Here is a 21024-nt window from a genome sequence, read left to right on the forward strand (position 1 = left end):
AAACCACTTTCCCACCCTATTCCCTTGATTCACTTAGTTTCCAAAAATCCTATCAATATTACTCTTTAATATACTACTCAACTAAGCATCCACAATGCTCTGGGGTAGTGAATGCCAAAAGATTTGCAATCCTTGGAGTGAGCAAATTTCTTGTTATCTCCGTTTTAAATATCTGACCACCTTACTTGAGACTGAGCCCTAATTCTGGACTCTGCAAAAAATATTCTGTCAAGAATATTCAGTCAAGGCTCATAGAAATGAAGGCGATCTCATTGAAACACATAAAATTCTTAAAAGGTGCAGGGACGATGGGCCGAGTGTGGTCAATCTCACCTCGTAGGACAATCCTCCATCTGGGGCGACAGTCTTGGGGGGAGTGCGACAAAGGCTCACTAAGATAAATGTATCCTTCCTTGGGTATGGAGTCAAAAGCTCTATTCAAGGTTTTGTAATAAAAGTTGTAAATTTTGTACATTTTCTTGCTGTTAACTTTGTGATTTTTGTTTACAATGGCACCAGTACCTCTGAATACTAACATATCCCAGTCTCTCTTCTATTTTAAAAATGCTCTCCTTTTCTATTCTTTGTACTGACTTTCTCACATTTCTCCATTACATTCGACATCCTACATTCTTGCCCAGTCGCACAATCTGACTATGCTCCTTTGCTCCTCCTGAGTCGTCCTACAGCTTGCTTTTCCCCCATAACTTTTTGGGCTTCACAAATTTGGATACAGTACATTTTGTTCCCGCTCATTGAAGTCGTTGATGCTTTTAGAAAATCCAAATACACTAGTTCCCTTATCTACTCTGCCAATTACAACCCCAAGAAGCCTATATCAGATTTGTCGAATGTACCCCCTTCTTTTTTTTTTTTTTTTTTTTTTAAATTTAGAGTACCCAATTATTTTTTCCAATTAAGGGGCAATTTAGCGTGGCCAATCCACCTACTCTGCACATTTTTGGGTTGTGGGGGTGAAACCCACGCAGACACGGGGAGAACGTGCAAACTCCACACAGACAGTGACCCAGATCGAACCTGGGACCTCAGCGCCATGAGGCGGTTGTGCTAACCACTAGGCCACCGTGCTGCCCTTGTACCCCCTTCTTAAACCCATGTTGAGTATAGTTTTCTGAGTGTTATCCTATACCTAATAATAGATTCTAACATTTTCCAATTTATTTTATTTCTGCTATTACGATCCCAGACCCCTACAGTAGTTGGGATACTAAACCGGAACCCCAATATTTTAGATTATTTGGAAGACTGCGGAAAGAATGATTTGTTCCCGAAGTGATTGCATGAAAAAAAGGGCTTTGGTATTAATACAAAACTTTATTATGAATACAATATAAAATTTTTAACTGAAAAGAACAGCTTACAATTACCCCTTAACACTACTACTTAATTTCCCATTAAACAACAAGAAAAGAAACATACAGCTCTTAATCTGTCTTAAAATTAGAATGATGTGGAGATGTCGGCATTGGACTGGGGTGGGCACAGTAAGAATTCTTTCAACACCAGGTTAAAGTCCAACAAGTTTGTTTAGAATCACTAGCTTTCGGAGCGCATTCACCTGAAGTTGTAAGACTTCTTAAAATTAGAAGGCAGAGAGTAATACTTGCTTTATAAAACCAGTTTGGCTCCGATTGGAACTCTTCAGACTCTGGCTGAATATATTTAAAAAGCTGGTTTACCTCGTGTGTTTCAGCTTCTTTCTTGTCCCAAAACAAGACTGTTCTGCTTTACAGATTATTATTCGGAAAACTATCCTACTGTGACAGAATTGTGGACTCAGTTTCGGGCAGATCAGAAATTCACCTCATTTCCCCCAAAGCTTCTCCAAAACCCCCTGCCTCTCTGCATATTCCTGAGCTCCACCCAGAAATGACCATATCTCTTCAAGCTGAAAAACAAATTATCTCTGCAGGCTGCAACAGCACAATAACTCCCCAAGGAGTTCCCCAGTCAAACCACATTCCTTCGGTCAATTTCACCTGTTTCTGAGAAGCAAAACAGTGCGCAGCACTGTGACACAGTGGTTAACACTGCTTCCTCACAGCGTCAGGGACCTGGGTTTGATTCAGACCTCTGGTAACTCTGTGTGGAGTTTGCACCTTCTCCCCCTGTCTGCATGGGTTTCCTCCCACAGTTCAAAGATGTGCAGGTTATGTGAATTGGCCATGCTAATATGCCCAAATGTGGGGTTAGAGGGATAGAAGCGGGAATTGGGCTTGGGTAGGAGCAAGGGCCAGTTCAGATGAAATGGGCCGAATGGCCTCCTTCTGCACTGTAGGATTCTATGAAAATCCTTTTTCAAAAGCATGATCACTGGAGTCAAGCGCACTATAACCCCAGGTTTCTAACCCTTAACATATCCCTAAACTTAGAAGTCAATATTGCTAAAATCTACAGTCGTCTCATTGCCCAAGAGGATAGATGACATCTTGGTTTGACATCTCAACCAAAAGATGAGACCTCTGACAATGTAAGCAGTCCACCAGTACTGTTCTGAAATGTCAACCTTGATTATGTGGACGTCTGGATTGGAACCCGAGGGAGAGTCTACATTGAGATATAATCCTGAAGGATTGTAGTGTATTTTAGTCAGCCCTTACTCCAGTGCTGTCTATTTATTGTGTTTCTGTATTCCTGCTAGTCTAATTTTGGTCTTTCAAACATCCCCAATTTTTAATTGCTTGTCGATGGTGGACATGCCTTAAGTTAACCAGGCCCTAAGCTCTGCCCACACCTCTCTGCTTCTACCTCACTTCACCTTCAGGGAACTGCTGAAAATCTACCTCTTCTAATCAAGTTCTTGATAATTTAACCTAATGTCTCCTTATGTGGCTTGGTGCTATTTTTTAAAAAATGTTTTTATTCCAGATTTTTCAATAATTTTTACAAAACACTACAAAAGAGAAAATAATGCAAAGAAAGCAAAGCAATATATCAACAAAAACAAATTAACCCTCTAACCAACTAAATATTTAACAAACAAAGCAAAGTGGGGCATCCGCCCCTTACAAATAACATGGAAGCAAACCCCCCCCCCCCCCACTCTGGGTTGCTGCTGCTGCTGACCGCCACCTGACGTTCCGCGAGAAAGTCAAGGAATGGTTGCCACCGTCTTTAGAACCCCTGCAGAGACCCTCGCAAGGCAAACTTTATCTTCTCCAACCTGAGAAACCTCGCCATGTCACTGACCCAAGCCTCCACGCTTGGGGGATTCCCGTCCCTCCACATTAACAAGAGCCTTCTCCGGGCTACCAAGGAGGCAAAGGCCAGAACTCCAGCCTCTTTCAACTCTTGCACTCCCGGATCGTCCGATACCCCAAATATCGCTATCCCCCAGCTCGGTTTTACCCGAGTGTCCAAGACCTTGGACATAGCCCTTGCAAAGCCTTTCCAAAATCCTGTAAGTGCCCGGCATGTCCAGAACATATGGGCGTGGTTTGCTGGGGTCCCTAAACACCTCACACACCTGTCCTCTACCCCAAAAAACTTACTAATTCTCACCCCTGTCATATGCGCCCGGTCCACCACTTTAAACTGAATCAGGTTAAGACTGGCGCAAGATGAGGAGGAACTGACCCTGCCCAGGGTGCCAGCCCACAGGCCCTCATCCAGCTCCTCGCCCAGCTCCTCCTCCCACTTGCCCTTCAGCTCTTCCACCGAGGCCTTCTCAGCTGCCTGCAGCTCCTGGTATATTTCCGATATCCTACCATCCCCTACCCACACGCCCGAGACCACCCTGTCCTGTATCCTCTGGGCAGGTAGCAGTGGGAATTACCCCACCTCCTTTTTCACGAACGCCCGAACCTGCATGTACCTAAATGTATTCTCCGGGGGTAACCCAAATTTCTTCTCCAGCGCCCTCAGACTGGCAAAGGTCCCATCGATGAACAAGTCCCCCATCCTTTTGATTCCCGCCCTATGCCAGCTTAGGAACCCACCATCTATCCTACCTGGAACAAACCTGTGGCCGTTCCGTATCGGGGTCCAGACTGAGGCCCCTACCTCCCCCATGCCATTTCCACTGCCCCCAAATCCTCAGTATTGCCGCCACCACCGGGCTTGTGGTATATCGCGTCAGTGGAAGTGGCAACGATGCCATTACCAGTGCCCCCAAGATAGTATCTATACAGGACGCCGCTTCCAGCCGTTTCCATGCCGCCCCCTCTCCCTCCATTACTCATTTCTGAATCATAGACACATTCGCTGCCCAGTAATAGCTGCACAGGTTCGGCAGACCCCACCCCCCACTGCCCACACAAATCCCGTAATACTCCTGTTTACCCACTTAAAGAAGGACTTGGGGATGAGAATGGGCAGGCACTGGAAGACGAACAGAAACCTAGGGAGGACTGTCATCTTTAAGGACTGCACCCTGCCCGCCAGGGAGAGTGGCAACATGTTCCACCTCCTAAAGTTGTCCTCCATCTGATCCACCAGCCACGTTAAATTGAGCTTGTGCAAGACCCCCCAAATCTTGGCCACCTGGATGCCCAAGTACCGAAAGCTCCTCTTCACCATCTTGAGCTCCCCCAACCTCTTTTCCTGGCCCTTCGCATGCACCACAAAAAGCTCGCTTTTCCCCACATTTAGCTTGTATCCCGAGAAGTCTCCAAAATCCCTAAGAATCTGCATGACCTCCCCCATCCCCTCCACCGGATCCGCAACGTAAAAAAGCAGGTCATCCGCATATAGTGAGACACGATGCTCGCTCTCTTTCCCCCCCCCCCCCCCCCCCCCCCCCCCAAACAACCCCCTCCAGTTTCTGGGCTCCCTCAATGCCATGGCCAGCGGCTCAATCGCCAGGGCAAACAGCAGGGGGGGGGGACAAAGGGCACCCCTGCCTCGTTCCATGATATAACCTAAAATACTCTGACTGCAGCCGGTTCGTCGAAACACTCGCTGCCGGGGCCTGGTACAACAATTTGACCCACCCTATGAATTCCTCCCCGAACCCGAATCTGCCTAACACCTCCCAAAGGTGCTCCCACTCCACCCAATCAAAGGCCTTCTCCGCGTCCATTGCCGCTACCACTTCTGCGTCCCCCCCCCTCCGAGGGCACCATGATCACATTCAGGAGCCTTCGCACATTCGTATTCAGCTGCCTGCCCTTCACAAACCCTGTCTGATCCTCATGAATCACTCCCAGGACACAATCCTCAATTCTAGTGGCTCGGATCTTGGCCAACAGTTTGGCATATACATTGAGAAGCAAAATCGGCCTGTAGGAGCCGCATTGCAACGGGTACTTATCACGCTTTAGGATAAGCGAGATCAAAGCCTGCGACATCGGGGGAAGGGTTCCATTTTCCTTAGCCTCGTTAAAGGTTCTCAGCAACAGCTCCGAGAACTTCCTATAGAACTCAACAGGGAACCCATCCGGCCCCGGGGCCTTGCCCACCTGCATACTCCCCAACCCCTTAACTAGCTCCTCCATCTCAATCGGGGCCCCCAATCCCTCTAACTGCCCTTCCTCCACCGTTGAAAACCTCAGATGGTCCAGTAACTGTCGCATTCACCCCCCCCCCCCCCCCCCCCCCCCCCCCCCCAGGGGTTCTGACTCGTACAATTTACCATAAAAGTCCTTAGACCTCGTTTATTTTAGCTGGACTCCGCACCGTGTCCCCCCCCCCATCCCTAATTCCCCCAATCTCCTTAGCTGCCTCCCTCTTCTGCAGCTGATGCGCCAACATCCGACTTGCCTTCTCCCCATACTCATACACTGCTCCCTGTACCTTCCTCAACTGGCCCTCAGCCTTCCCCGTGGTTAGCAAGTTAAACTCCGTTTGGAGGCTCCGGCACTTCTTCAGCAACCCCTCAGGGGATTCCCCATATCTCCTATCCACCCTCAGTATCTCCCCCTCCATCTTCTCCCTCTTCTCCCTGTGGGCCCTGATTGACATTAGCTCCCCCCTGCGACTGCCTTCAGCGTCTCCCAGACCACACTCACTGACACCTTCCCATTATCATTGGCCTCCACATATCTTTCGATGCACCCCCGGACCCGCCCACAGACCTCCTCGTCCGCCAGTAGTCCCACGTCCATTCACCACAGCGGGCACTGGCCTCTCTCCTCCCCCATCTCCAGGTCCACTCAGTGCGGGGCATGGTCCGAGATCGCAATATTCCGCCCCCTCCACTCTCTGGATTAGCGCCCTGCTTACCACAAATAAAATCTATCCGCGAGTACGCCTTGTGTACATTGGAGAAGAAGGAAAACTCCCTTGGCCTGGCAAATCTCCATGGATCCACACCCCCCCCCATCTGGTCCATGACCCCACTCAGGACCTTAGCCGCTGCCGGCTTCTTACCCGACCTCGATCTAGACCGATCCAGTGCCGGGTCCAGAACTGCACAGCACCACCCGGGCCCCCTGCAGCCTGCCACTCACCATAAAATATCAACCCCCCTTATCTACCGCAATACCCACTGCCTCAAATGCCACCCGCTTACTCACCAGGATTGCGACCCCCCCCCCCCCCCCCCCCCGTTTTTCGCATCCAGCCCTGAGTGAAAAACCTGTCCCACCCATCCCTTCCTCAGCCTGGTTTGATCCGCAATCTTCAGGTGTGTTTCCTGTAGCTTGGCAACGTCTGCCTTCAGCCCCTTAAGTGCAAAAACACCCGGGCCCTCTTGACCAACCTATTCCAGCTTCTCACGTTTCACGTGATCAGCTGGATCAGGGGGCCCCCACCATTTTACGGGGAAAAAGCCACGCTCCCTGCCTGGGCCGACCCCACCCCCTGTGGCGCAGCTCCTCTCGACCTCGCCCCAATCCCTGAGGGCCACGGGCCCACACAGTCCCAAACAAAACGCGGGGAAAAACCCCATCTAAACCAGCATTGCCCCCACTCCCTCACCAACATCCCCCATAACATACTGCAAACCATTAATTCAAGTCCATCTTCTCGTTTTTGATGAAAGTCCACGCCTCATCGGCGTATCAAAATAGTGGTGTCGGTCCTGGTATGTGCCCCACAACCTCGCCGGCTGTAACAACCCGCACGTCACCACGTTCCCTTGGAAGACCGCCTTAGCCCGGTTGAATCCTGCCTGCTTCTTGGCCAGCTCTGCACTCCAGTCCTGATAAATACCGATCTTGGTATTCTCCCACCTGCTGCTGCTCTCCTTCGCCCATCGCAGGACTCACTCCCTATCGGTGAAGCAGTGGAACCACACCACCATAGCCCTCGGCGGCTCGTTCTCCCTCTGCCCCCTGGCCAGGACTCTGCACTCCATTCAGCTCCAGGGGACTCTGGAAGGCCCCCACACCCATCAGCGTACTCCGCATCGTGGCCACATACGCTCCAGCATCCGACCACTTACGCCTTCAGAGAGACCCAGAATCCGCAGGTTCTGCCTCCTCTACCTATTCTCCAGGTCCTCCAGCTTCTGCCATTTTTTGTGCAGCGCCTCGTGTGCTTCCACTCTGACCGCCAGGCCCAGAATCTCGTCCTCATTGTCAGAGGCCTTCTGCTGCACCTCCTTGATCGCCGCCCCTTGCATCTTCTGGGTCTCCACCAACCTTTCAATCAACGCCTCCATAGGGGCCAACATCTCCGCCTTCAAGTCAGCAAAGCAGCTTTTAAAAAACTCCTGCTGCTCCCGAGACCACTGGGCCCACGCTGCCTGATCCCTGCCTGCCGCCATCTTTTTTTTTTTTTGCACCCATTCTCTCTCTTCTCTAAAGCCACTTTTCTGACCGCTCCGCTCCTGGTCCACTCCATACAGTTCTGGGGGGCCCTCACTGCTTCCTTCCCACACCGGGAATCGTCGACCAAATGCCGCTGGAGCTCCTTAAAAGGGCCCGAAAGTCGGTTATCGGCGGGAGCTGCCGTCTGTGCGACCTACCCAGGCATAGCCGCAACCGGAAGTGCTTGGTGCTATATTATGTTTTATAATGCTCCCTTGAAGTGCCGTGGAACATTAACAGCATTATATAACCATGTAACTTTTCTTGTGTTTTATATCTCCATTGGAAATGTTACATTTCCATTGCTAATAAAGATTTTTATTACTGCTAAATATCATATCACTGAAGTAACCAAGCTAATTCCTTACTTGGATGTGCACTTGAAGTGCTGTAACCTTCAGGGCTACAGTCCAAGAGCTGGAAAGTGCAATTAGACTGGATGGCTTTTTGTCAGCTGGCATGGACACTCAGCTGAATGGCCTCTTGTGTCACAGATTTCTGATTCTGACCATTTTGCGGTCAGTTTTTACTTTATTCTTAAGTTCTTGTATTTAATTAGCAGGCATTTTCCCCAATGTAGAGGGAGGGGTTCAAAATCTCAAGTGGCAGTCGGAACTGCAGTCAGTTGAGAGAGTTTCCATTTAAATACCAAACTTTGAAGGATTGTATTGGGAAAACAACTGATAGGAATGTGCTCTTATAATGCTAGTGTTTGTTCCACTGTCATTTATTATTCAGCTTACCGGGAGGGAAGGCTGGGAGAGAGAACAACCCCATCCACCACATACTCATAGGAATATACATTTCCTGCATATACCAAGAACTAAAATTAATCAGAAGAGTTTGTATTTTGATACAGAAAAAAATGAAGAAAGTTAATATCTTGTGTAAAATATGAAGGAATTCACTGATTAAAATATAATATCCAAATGGTTTGTAGGCACTTTATCTTTTTTATCATAAGGCTTGTAAAGAAATGGATATGTTTGATAACTGGCTTTTTGAAAAGAAAACCTGTTTCAATTTTTTATTAAATCGCTTTTAATGTTTAATTTAAAGCAAATGTTTTATAGCAATGGTATGACTCCTTGTAGCCATTACTGTTAAATTATTACTTTGAACTGGCTGTTTTTTGAATAGTTTCTCCCCCCCCCCCCCAACCATGTCACTGCACCACTTGAAGTGAACCTGTTTATATCTATGGAAGGACAAATAAAAGTTGAAGTTTCCAAGATAGCTCCTAATTCATATAGTTGAATAGCTGAGTCATGCAGATGACTTGTTGCAGTTTTACTGAATTATCTGGTCCATGCCAAGTTGGTGTTAGGATACACAGCAGTTGGCCTCGACAAGGGTTTTAAAATAGGATAATTACCCCGGATTTCTGTGTTTGACCAAAATCTAGGGGTCACTGCATTTTTGCTCAATGTTATGCCTTGAATAGAGTTGACATGTCCAAAATGGTAGGGAAGCCATTGACTGGAATGAAATAAATATAAAGATGCAAATGCCAGTAACCTGAATCCAAAAATACAAAATGCTGTAACTACACTTTTTGTCAAACCAATGGTTTGGGTAATGACCTATCTTCAGAACTCATTCTTGTGCTGCTTGCACTGCTTTGTAGCAATTATAACATTGCCTTTCAAACAATGGCAGCCAAAATTTAAGTTTTTAAATTGGAGATTATCTATTCCATAATTGTTCTGGAAGATTTTTGGAACCAATAAAATAATTGTGGAAACTTGTTTTTTAAAAAACAATTCCAATTAAGGGCAATTTAGTGTGGCCAATCCATCCACCCTGCGCATCTTTGGGTTGTGGGGGTGAGACCCATGCAGACATGAGAGGAATGTGCAAACTGTACATGGACAGTGACCCAGGGCCGGGATTGAACCCGGGTCCTCGGTGCCATGAGACAGCAGTGCTAAGCACTGTGTCACCGTGGCCAGGTGGAAACGTTTTTTTAATGAATGCTTTTATTTAAAGAGTAGCCAACTATAATGAGAATTGCATTTCCTTTTGAACAGTATATTGCTAACATTGCCCTGCTATCCCTCTTTCCTTGTGATAACTGGTACTCGAATGAAAATGAAGAAACAAAGTCTTGTTGGAATTTCTAATGCTTTGAAATCTGTTGATTTGCTTTCTACTGAAGTGTTACGATACTGTTAAATTATTTGGAGTTGGCCATTATCTTTATCTGACAGTTTGTTTTCTTTTATTCCATGCAGATCCTGTTCCTGCATTTAAATCGTGGCAGGATGAATATGAGCATGAATTAGGAGAGGCACAACTCTCACCACAGGCAGGCAGACTGATTAGTCATCCACTTGAAGAGGACCCACCGCCCATGTTATGCCGTCGTTACCTTAATTTTGGTCACAGTCAACGCTTTATACACGAGTCTGATTCCGTAAACTCTACATTGAAAGGGCTTTCTTCCTTTAGGTATGATGGGTTGTAGTGTTCCGGTGAGGTTTCTTTATATAAAAAAAAACATTGTCCACATTCTCCCCTCTTTTTCAAGGTGCCAATTCTATTAAATTACTCTGTTCTTGAGACACATTGAAAATGTCATTCAGCTGTTGGGTAATCACAACTGGCTAATACACTTTTTGATTTCACATGTCCCAGTATGTCGCTGAACCCCCACCCCAGACATTGCTCTGAATCTTTCTGGTCTCAGAGGTTAGGGCACAGGTCATTGAACAAAATTGTAAAATAGCACATTGTGGATGCTTTCCTACCCTTAAGTGACCTTGTCAGAGATGGGGGTCAACGGAGCAAAGGCTACCCATCCAACTGTGGCAGCTAGTCAATTTGGCCCATTAATGGACTAACTGGGTGAAAGATGTGCGCTGGGATCGTCCTGACAGTGGCCTTGCTTCTCTGTTCAGGTTAGAGTTTTAATTGGTGATGGCCTGTTAACTGTAATCATATGCTGGTTTAAATTTTCACTGTCACTGGAGAAAGTGCCCCCCTCCCCGTCACTGGAGAAAGTGCCCCCCCCACCAAGTAACTTATGTGAGAACCGTGACGGGAGGTTTTGGTGAGCTGAGCAATTGTGGGTGCCTTCATTTACAAATGCATGACGACCCATGCATTTCAACTAAATACAAATCAGGATATTGAGTCAATTTCACCTCCTTAGCTCCAGGTACATTGAGGCCAATTGCAATACCCTTACTGTCATTGAGTATGAAAGTTCACTTAGAAATAACCTTGTCTAATTTGGTTCAGCTGTTAAATTGCAAGCCCTAAACAGCAGTGTTTAATAAATGTGATGCATTAAAACATTTTTCATAAACCATGTAATTAACCTATTTAACGTAAATTTACATTTTTGGCCCTGTAATTTTAAAAACAAACTCCTTTTATAAGTCATTCAGCAAGAGATTTTATAAAATTATGCCTTTTTCTAGTTTTACGAATGGTTCATTTGCTTTCCTTGATTGTTGTAATTGTATTTTAAAGACCGCGAAGATCGTCATTTGATTCCAAAGATGATGAAAAGGAAGAGCAGGCTCAATTGCAGCTAACTAAAAAAGTTCAGAACATCAAAAAGAAAATTAAGTTATTTGAAGAACAGTTTGAAAAGGAGAGGAAGTATAAGGCAAGCATTTTAAAAGTGCATATTCATGAATACCTTTTGTGTATCCGTTGGTGTATTTGGTTGTCACTGAAGATAAACACTAACTCAAGATATAATTGCTGGCAAATTTGACATTACTTTTGAACTGTTGAAATGAAGTAGTTAACTGCTGTTAATGCTACATTTAATGTCTTTTTTTAAAGCCATCCCACGGTGACAAAGTAGCAAATCCAAAGGTTTTGAAGTGGATGAATGAACTGGTCAAATTACGCAAGCAGTTAAAAGGTAACAATCCTATTTTTTAACAAATTCACAATGAATCTTGTTTGTTGTATGTACTTGTAACTTTACAAGTTGATATCTACGATTGTAAATATGAACTTGAAAATGGCTAGCCTGAAAATTGAAATTGAAGTTCTGCCATTTTAATGAAAATGTGTTTGCAATTTTTAATTGCAAGCACAAAATGCAACACAAAATGTCAGATTTCATGATTGGGGCCTCTTTTGATGTCTCTAAAATGACTCATTCCTTTCTATAAATGTTCTTCAAATATTTTGCTGAGGTCAATGACTTTTTTTTTGTGTCTGAAATATAAAACAACACGGCAGGTTGGTCTGAGCACTTTAACTCTCTCAGCTAGCCAGTGTTGTTTTTGGTTCATGTGATGCTCAGATCCACCCAAAAAAGAAGACACTCTGCTGTCATGAGTAGCCATCTTTTTTTTCTGTTAGTGGATCTGCTGTTAGGAATTGGCAACTGTTAATAAATTTGAATTCCCAGTTATCAATTGAAAAGTCTACATAAATTTCATGGTTTAAAGGAAAATACTTTTACTGACAAAAGAAAAAGCACAATACTATTAACTTAACACAATCTCGTGAACACTTGTAATTTAAACCACACCCCTTTCAATTTCTACTGCAAGCTCTTTACTATTACAGTTACATGAGGTAACTTGATTCTCCTGGAATCAACAAAATGTGCCGCAGCTCCTAAGGTTATACTGTCTTTCTCCTTTTCCTAGTTATCTTCCATGGCGATTCTTACATTGACATTCATCTAGATGAATCCCCCAGACTTCCTTCAACGCAGTCATTGATTTGGATTTCCTTGGCCTGAGTATGAGCTTCCCTCACATCCTTGCATAATAACTCCAAATCAGAAATATTCCTGGTGCCTGATGGCCCTCTGCACCTTATTCTGGCTGCTGTCCAGCTGACTGCCTCACAGACTGTGAAAACAGTAGACCTATACCAAAACAAAAAATACTTCCTCATCCCCATAGCCCATCTCCATAGCAATGTGCCACACATGGCTTGTTCTTTGGTGAAAATGCAAATTAATTATCTTTAACCTTAAACCTTTGATCTGAAAAGCATGTGGATGCTTTAAGATGTTCCTTTGTTGACCAGATGCCTTCAAACCTTTCTTTGATCCATGGAAATACATGAATAATTTAACTCACCCCCTCTCAGTTTACACCTTAACTTCAAACCTTCTCCTGAGATGTCTCCAGACAGCCTTTCTCCTTGAGATATTCAGAGAAACCACTATAATCCTAGGTGTGAATACCTCGCCACTATCCCAGCAACACAATAAGATTTCTCCTTTGATCTGCAACCCAGACCAGTCTGATGAACTAACCAGACCAAGCTTTCCTGCATTTTACACAATACAATTTTCAAACCAAAAAAATTGTGTAATATATGTATTAAATTTTTTATATATAAATTTAAAGTGACCAATTTTTCCCCCAATTAAGAGCCAATTTGGCGTGGCCAATCCACCTACCTGCACATTTTTGGGTTGTTGGGGGTGAGACCCACGCAGATTCCACACACTGACTTAGGGCGGGGATCAAGCCTGGGTCCTCTGTGCCGTGAAGCTGCAGTGCTCCAGTATGCCCCCCCCCCCCCCCCCCCCCGATGTATGTACTTCCAACACTTTTTTGGTGTTGCTGTAAAAAATTCAGATTATGTCGTTTTATAAGAAACCAAATGTAATGTCCTGTAACCGTACGAATGAAGTTCCAAGTTTACAAAATTTAATTAAGCGCAAACACCTTGAGTAAATGGACAACATGTTGCATTCATATACCTCCGTTCAATGCAAAAAAAAGTCTTGGTCAGATAAAATCAGACAAAAATAAAAACTGAGCCAAAGGAGAACCTATTAGGAGGGTTGACCGACAGCGTGATCAAAGGCATAGACTTTGAAGAGGACCATAAGACATAGGAGTAGAATTAGGCCACTCAGCCCATCGTGTCTTCTCCGCCATTCAATCATGACTGATATTTTTCTCATCCCCATTCTCCAGCCTTCTCCACATAACCCCTGATCCCCATATTAATCAAGAACCTATCTATCTCTATCTTAAAGACGCTCAGTGATTTGGCCTCCACAGGCTTTGGTCTTCTGCAGCAAAGAGTTCCACAGGTTCACCACCCTGTGGCTGAAGAAATTCCTCCTCATCTCTGTTTTAAATGATCGTCCCTTTAGTTTGAGATTGTGTCCTTTGGTTCTAGTTTTTCCTACAAGTGGAAACATCCTCTCCACGTCCACTCTATCCAGGCCTCGCAGTATCCTGTAAGTTTCAATAAGATCCCCATCTCTCATCCTTCTAAACACCAACGAGCACAGACCCAGAGTAGTCAACCATTCCTCATACGACAAGCTCTTCATTCCAGGGATCATTCTGGTGAACCGCCTCTGGGCCCTTTCCAAGCCCAGCACATCCTTCGATAGGGGCCCAAAACTGCGCTCAATACTCCAAATGGGGTCTGACCAGAGCCTTGTGCAACCTCAGAAGTACATCCCCGGTCTTGTATTCTCGCCCTCTCGACATGAATGCTAACATTGCATTTGCCTTCCTAACTGCCACTGAACCTACATGTTAACCTTAAGAGAATCTTGAACAAAGGCTCCATAGTCCCTTTGTGCTTCAGATTTCCTAAGCAATTCCCCATTTCGAAAATAGTCTCTGCTTCCATTCCTCCTTCCAAAATGCATAACTTCACACTTTTCCACATTGTATTCCATCTGGCGCTTCTTTGCCCATTCTCCTAGCCTGTCCAAATCCTTCTGCAGCCCCCTTGGTTCCTCAATACTACCTGTCTCTCTACGAATCTTTGTATCATCTGCAAACTTGGCAACCTTGCCTTCAGTTCCTTCTTCCAGATCATTAATGTATTTTGTGAAAAGTTGTCATCCCAGCACCGACCCCTGTCACCAGCTGCTGTCCTGAAAAAGGCCCCTTTATCCACACACTCTGCCTTCTGCCAGTCAGCAATCCTTTATCCATGCCAGAATCTTACCCTAAAACACCATTGGCTCTTTACTTATTTAACAGTCTCCTACGCGGCACCTTGTCAAAGGCCTTCTGGAAATCTAAATAAATCACATCCACTATTCTCATTGGTCTAACTTCCTTGTTACCTCAAAGAACACTCTCAGATTTGTCAAACGTGACCTCCCTTGACGAAGCTGTGCTGACTCATTCCTATTTTATCATTCATGTTCAAGTACTCCGCGATCTCATCTCATCTTTAATAATGGACTCTAAAATCTTACCAATGACAAGTCAGGCTAACCGACTTATAATTTCATGTCTTCTGCCTCCCTCCCTTCTTAAACAGTGGTGTTACATAAGCCACTTTCCAGTCCTCTGGGACCCTCTCTGCCTCCAGTGATTCCTGAAAAATCACCACCAATGCCTCCACAATCACATCAGCCGGTCCAGGTGATTTATCCACCTTCAGCCCTTAACAGAAGAAATAATGGAAATAAGAGCATGGCAGTCTTGGTTGCTACCAAAAGTGATGCAGAAAGGCTAGAATCAGAGAATCAGTTTGGAAAGTGTAAGGCTTGTGGAGGTTATGAAGGTCGGGATTGAAACATGGGATGAGGTGAAAATTTGAGGTCTTGAGATAGTGAGATTGATAGTGCAGGAAGAACAGAAGTGATAGAGGTGATTGGGACTTTCTTCAGAACAGCCAGCACTTGCTGCAGGACGTGCCTTTGAGAGTAAAAAAAGCAAAAAAGGGGAGAGAGAGAGAGAGAGAGTGCTAAGACCTTGGGGTATAAATGAGTGCCAGAAAAGGGGGAAAAGAGTATGGAGCTGGGGAAGCGGCTCAGCCTGTGGAATGACTGCATTCTGAGTGGCATGTCACAGAGAAACGGGTATGCGATTGGTTGGTGAGTATTTTGCTTAGTTTCAAACGTCATGTACTTTATTAATAATTGTAAGGTGTTATTAAGGTTTACTCGCAGTTGCAAAGCTCATTGGGAGTTGTAGGGTCTATTAACTTAATTAAGAAAATGAATTAACGCAGTAAAGATGGCAGGGTTAGTGATGTATTGCAACATGTGCTACATAAGAGCACTTGACATTTAGGAAAGAAACAAAGCTAGGTAAAGGTGGACGGGAGCTCTGTTTAATTAAGGATGACATTGGTACCATGGAGAACGATGACTGGCGATCAAGATATGCAATCAATTTGGATAGCGATAAGAAATTAAGTAAAGATAAGTCATTTGTGGGAGTTGTAACCACACTGTCGGATGGGGTACATGGGAAGAATAATGAGGGCTTGTGAGAAAGGGAATGTGATAATCATGGGTGATTTCAATCTGTGTACATTGGCAAAGATAGCCTAGCTGATGGGTTTTCGGGACAGTTTCTTAAAACATGTTCCAGAGCCAACTGAAGAGCAGGCTAAACTGAATATGATATTGTGCAATGAGACAGCATTAATTCATGGCTTCATCGTGGTCCAGAAAGCAGTGAGCAAAATATGGTTGAAATTTCATGTTGAGGTTTGATGGAGGGAAAAGTGGAGGGAAAACTAGTTTAGTGTTTTAAAAGGCATGAAGACACAGCTGGCTGAAGTGAACTGGGAAATTGAGATATGTCAATAAAGATGCAGTGGCAGACATGAAAGGAGATATTGCAGTGTACTCAGAAAAGATACGTTCGAGTGAGAAAAAGACTCAAAGCAGTGGTTCCCAACCTTTTCTTTATTTGAACCATAAATCATCATCAAAGTTTTTACGGGCCATAATGTACGCAAGCTATTTAAAACATTTTTTTAACATAGCCTTTGGCTGATTGGAGTCAAACTTGTATATCAACAGTATTACAAACATGGCTATTTCTAATAGTTTATGATGCATGCTCACAAATACATTGCAGATTATATTACACAAGGATGTTTGTGAAGCAAATTACATTGCGAATAATCACCATTGATTATTCTACATACGAGGTACACTTAATTGTAATTCTCCCCCCCCCCCCCCCCCCCCCCCCCACTGACCACCTGCAGTACTCTTGCGGACTACCAGTGGTCTGTGGACCGCAGGTTGGGAATCACTACTCTAAAGGAAGGACACACCGTCTGTGCCTAAATAAGGAAGTTAAAGAAGGTATCAAGTTTTTTTTTAAAAAGTATATAATTCTGCTAAGTTGCGTGACAGTTTGGATGATTGGAAAGTTCACAACAGCAAAGAATGACTAAATGATTAATAAGGTGGGAGAAATTAGAATGAGAGAACTCGCTGGAAATATTTCTTGAAAAAGTAAGTTTCTACAGGTATTTGAAAAAGAAAAGAAGGTTGGCATGGTTGTTAGCACTGCTGCCTCACGGCGCTGAGGACCTGGGTTCAATCCCGGCCCCGGGTCACTGTCCATGTGGAGTTTGCACATTCTTCCCGTATCTGTGTTGATCTAATCTCCACAACCCAAAGATGTGGAAGGTAGGTGGACTGGCCACGCTAAATTGCCCTTTAATTGGAAAAAAAAGAATTGGGTTTTTAATTTTATTTTAAAATAAGGAAAAGAATAAGCAAAGTAGGCCATGATCCTCTCGTGTTAGCCTGGAGAATTAATAATAAAAAATAAGGAATTGCCAATCTGCACTGTATGTTCTATGTCTAAAGATGAATTGGAACACTTGTAGAGGAATAGCTCTGCAATCTTGGACTTGACCCCTCCCTGTGCAGCTGGATCATTGACTTCCTCACCAACAGACTGCAATCTGTCAGGATCGGCAACAGCACCTCCTTCACAATAGTCCTCAACACCGGGGTCCCACAAGGTTGTGTGCTCAGTCCTCTACTATACTCCCCATATACACATGACTGTGTGGCAAGATTTAACTTCAACTCAATCTATAAGTTTGTGGATGATGCGACTGTGTTGAGCCGTATCTCAAACAACGACAAATCAGACTACAGGAGGAAGATAAATCACTTGGTTACATGGTGTACCGAAAACAACCTCTCACTAAATGTCGGAAAGACCAAGGAACAGATCATCGACTTCAGGAAGCGCAACACGACACACATTCCCATCTGCATCAATGGCTCCGAAGTAGAGATGGTCCATAGCTTTAAGTTCCTGGGGGTCACCATCACCAACAGTCTATCCTGGTCCACTTGCATTGGTGCAACAGTCAAGAAAGCCCAACAGTCTCTACTTTCTACAGAAGCTAAAGAAATTTGGCATGTCTGCATCGACTCTTTCAAAGTTCTACAGATGTGCGATAGAGAGCATCCTATCTGGCCTGGTCTGGCAACTGCTCGGTTCAAGATCGCAAGAAACTGCAGAGTGTGGTGAACTCAGTCCAACACATCACACAAGCTTGCCACCCTCACATTGATTCGGTATACTCCTCCCGCTGCCTCAGGGAGGCAGACAGCATTGTCAGAGACCCTGCCACCCAGGCATTGCCTTCTTCCAGACCCTTCCATTAGGCAGAAGGTAAAGAAGTCTGAAGACCCGCACATCCAGACATAGGAACAACTTTTTCTCCACAGCTACAGGACTCCTCAACAACTCTTTCCCCCCCTCCCCTCTCAGACTGATCTGTTCTCTTTCTGTAGGAGCACTATTCACAATGCCCTATGCTGCTCTTGCTCATGTATTTGCTTTGTTTGGCCCCTTGTTCCGCATTGTAACCAATCTCTGTTTGTCGATGTACCATTTGTCAATGTTCCCTGTTTATTCTTTTCGTCTACTATGTACGTTCCCTCTGCCGCAGAAAAATACTTTTCACTGTACTTCGGTACATGTGACAATAAATCAAATCAGATAGTTTGCTTAAGTCTTCACTGTAGCGGCGGCATGGTAGCACAATGGTTAGCACTGTTGCTTCACAGCGCCAGGGACCCTGGTTCGATTCATGGCTTGGGTCACTGTCTGTGGGAAGTCTGCACGTCCTCCCTGTGTTTGTGTGGGTTTCCTCCCACAGTCCAAAGATGTACAGGTTAGGTGGATTGGTCACTCTAAATTGCCCTGTAGTGTTCAAAAGTTAGGTGGGGTTGCTGGGTTATGAGGATAGGGTGGAGATGGGGACTTGGGTAGGGTGATCTTTCAGGGGCCGATGTAGACTCTATGGGCCTAATGGCCTCCTTCTGCACTGTAAATTCTATGATGAGACTTGTCCAACGAACGGGCTGCAATTCGGTGGCCTCTGGAGTTACTATTCAAAAGCCGATAAGACAATAAATTCATTATGCAGGCAGGCCCAATTCAAGATTTTGAAAGAGGCTGCTCCTCCAATCACAGGCTATATCTTTCCTGTGTTTACTGCAGCAAAAAATGAAGGCGAGAAATGGATTTATGATCTGAGGAGCAGAAAGTTGTGGGCAAATGCACACATTGTTTTGCCACATTTCACCTTTATGCAATTTGCCCACCAGTTCCTTCAGTGAGACAAAAATGCAAATATGCCCCCTCTGATCCAGAGTGAAAAGTTTGGACAAGCCTGCTGTGGAGAATATAAATAACATCTCATTAGTGTGAATCAGGAGTGAAAGCAAGGAGGAATTTAAAACCATTATAATCACCAAGGAAATGAATGGTACTGAGAAAATTATTCAAATTAAAATCTGAGAAGACTCTGGGTCCTGATGTACTTCACCCAAGGGTCTTCAAAGGAACAGATGCATTATTTTTAATTTTCCAATATGTTTTTGTTATTTTTTCCTATCCCTAATTGCCTTTGAGAAGGTGGTGGTGAGCTGCCTTGAACCATTGCAGTCTCTAAGGCATAGGTACACCCACAGTGCTGTTAGGGAGGGAATTTCCAGGATTTTGACCAAGCGACAATGAAGGAACAGTGATATATTTCCAAGTCAGGATGGTGAGTGACTTTGAGGTGATGTTCAGGTTTCTGCTGCCCTTGTCCTTCTAGATGCTAATGTTAGTGGATTTGGAAGGTTCTGTCTAAGGAGCTCTGATGACTTCCTGCAGTGCAATTTGTAGATGGTGCATTGGAGTGCTGGAGGGATTGAATGTTTGTGGAAGAGTTGGCAATCGAACAAGCTTTTTTTATCCTGGGTGGTGTCGAGCTACTTCTGTTGTTGGAGCTGTACTCATCCAGGCAAGGGGAGAGTATTCCATTCCACTCCTGACTTGTGCCTTGTAGATGATGGACAGTCTCTGGGGAGTCAGGAGGTGAGTTACTCGCTGCAGGATTCCTAGCCTTTGACCTGCTCTTGTAGCCACAGTGTTTATATGGCTAGTCCATCTTAGTTTCTGGTCAGTGGTAACCTCCAGGATGTTGATAATGGGCTATTCAGTGATAGTAATGCCATTGAATATCGAGGTATGATGGTCTGATTCTCTCTTATTGGCGAATGTCATTGTCTGGCACTTGTGTTACATGAATGTTAGTCGCCACTTGTCAGCCCAATCTTGGATATTGTTCAGGTTGTATCTGGGGATTCGTGAATGGTGCCAAACATTGTGCAGTTATCAGCAAATAATCCTTCTGATCTAATGATGGAAGGAAGGTCATTGATGAAACAACTGAAGATGGTTGAGCCCAGGACACTACGAGGAACTGAGGTGATTGACCTCCAACCTTTCTTTGTGCCATGCATGTCTCCAACCAGTGGAGGGTTTTCACCATGATTTCCATTGACTCCAGTTTTGCTCGGGCCTTTTTGATGCCATGTTTGGTCAAATCCTGTGTTGTCGAGTGCAGTCACTCTAGCCTCCCCTCTAGAGCTCAGCCCTTTTGTCCATGTATGAACCAAGGCTGTAATGAGGTCAGGAGCTGAGTGATCCTAGCGGAACCCAAACTGAACATCCATGCGCAGGTTACTGCTGAGTAAGTGGCTCTTGGTATTATTGATGACCCCTTCCATCACTTCCCTGATGATCAAGAGTAGACTTATGGACTTCCAGTTGCGGCGATGCGGAGCTAAGCTGCACGTTTGGCAGCTCCCGCTACTTAAGGACTTTTGGGCCTATTTGAGGGCCCCAAATGGCGCTGTTCCGACAAATCCCGGTGGGGGAAGGTGTCTGGAGGAGCATTCCCCGCAATTTATGGTGCTCACCCGGAGTGGGGCAAAGGAAAAGGCTGCAGCAGCTCCCCAAGCAAAGCGGGGGAAGAAGGACAAAATGGCGGCCGGCGGAACACCCGAGGACTGGTGGAAGTGGGCGCAGGAGCAGCAAGCTTCTCTTCTGCGCTGTTTTGCGGAGCTGAAGGCTGAGTTGCTGGACTCCGTGAATGCGACTACCAACAGGCTGCTTGAGACCCAGGCGGCCCAGGAGGTGTCCATTCGGGAGTTGCAGCAGCAGGCCGCTGAGCGGGAGGAGGAGGCCGTGGTCCTCGTGGGGAAAGTGGAGTTGCACGAGGCACTTCACAAAAAGTGGCAAGACCGCTTGGAGGAGCTGGACGTTCGCACGAGGCGAAAGAATTTGAG

At 45.2% G+C, this 21024-nt stretch overlaps 1 protein-coding gene across 3 annotated transcripts in view; it reads left to right on the top strand.

The window, feature by feature from the left end:
• Window positions 1-21024, top strand: part of LOC119965263 (protein FAM13B-like) — a 212025-nt gene that overhangs the window by 138375 nt on the left and 52626 nt on the right. For all 3 annotated transcript variants that reach the window (XM_038795769.1, XM_038795770.1, XM_038795771.1), the window contains 3 exons: window positions 9947-10163; window positions 11190-11328; window positions 11511-11592. In XM_038795769.1, coding sequence (XP_038651697.1) covers window positions 9947-10163; window positions 11190-11328; window positions 11511-11592 — 438 coding nt within the window. The remainder of the gene's footprint in view (window positions 1-9946; window positions 10164-11189; window positions 11329-11510; window positions 11593-21024) is intronic.

Source organism: Scyliorhinus canicula, chromosome 4 (assembly GCF_902713615.1).
Source record: "Scyliorhinus canicula chromosome 4, sScyCan1.1, whole genome shotgun sequence".
Taxonomy (NCBI): Eukaryota; Metazoa; Chordata; class Chondrichthyes; order Carcharhiniformes; family Scyliorhinidae; genus Scyliorhinus; species Scyliorhinus canicula.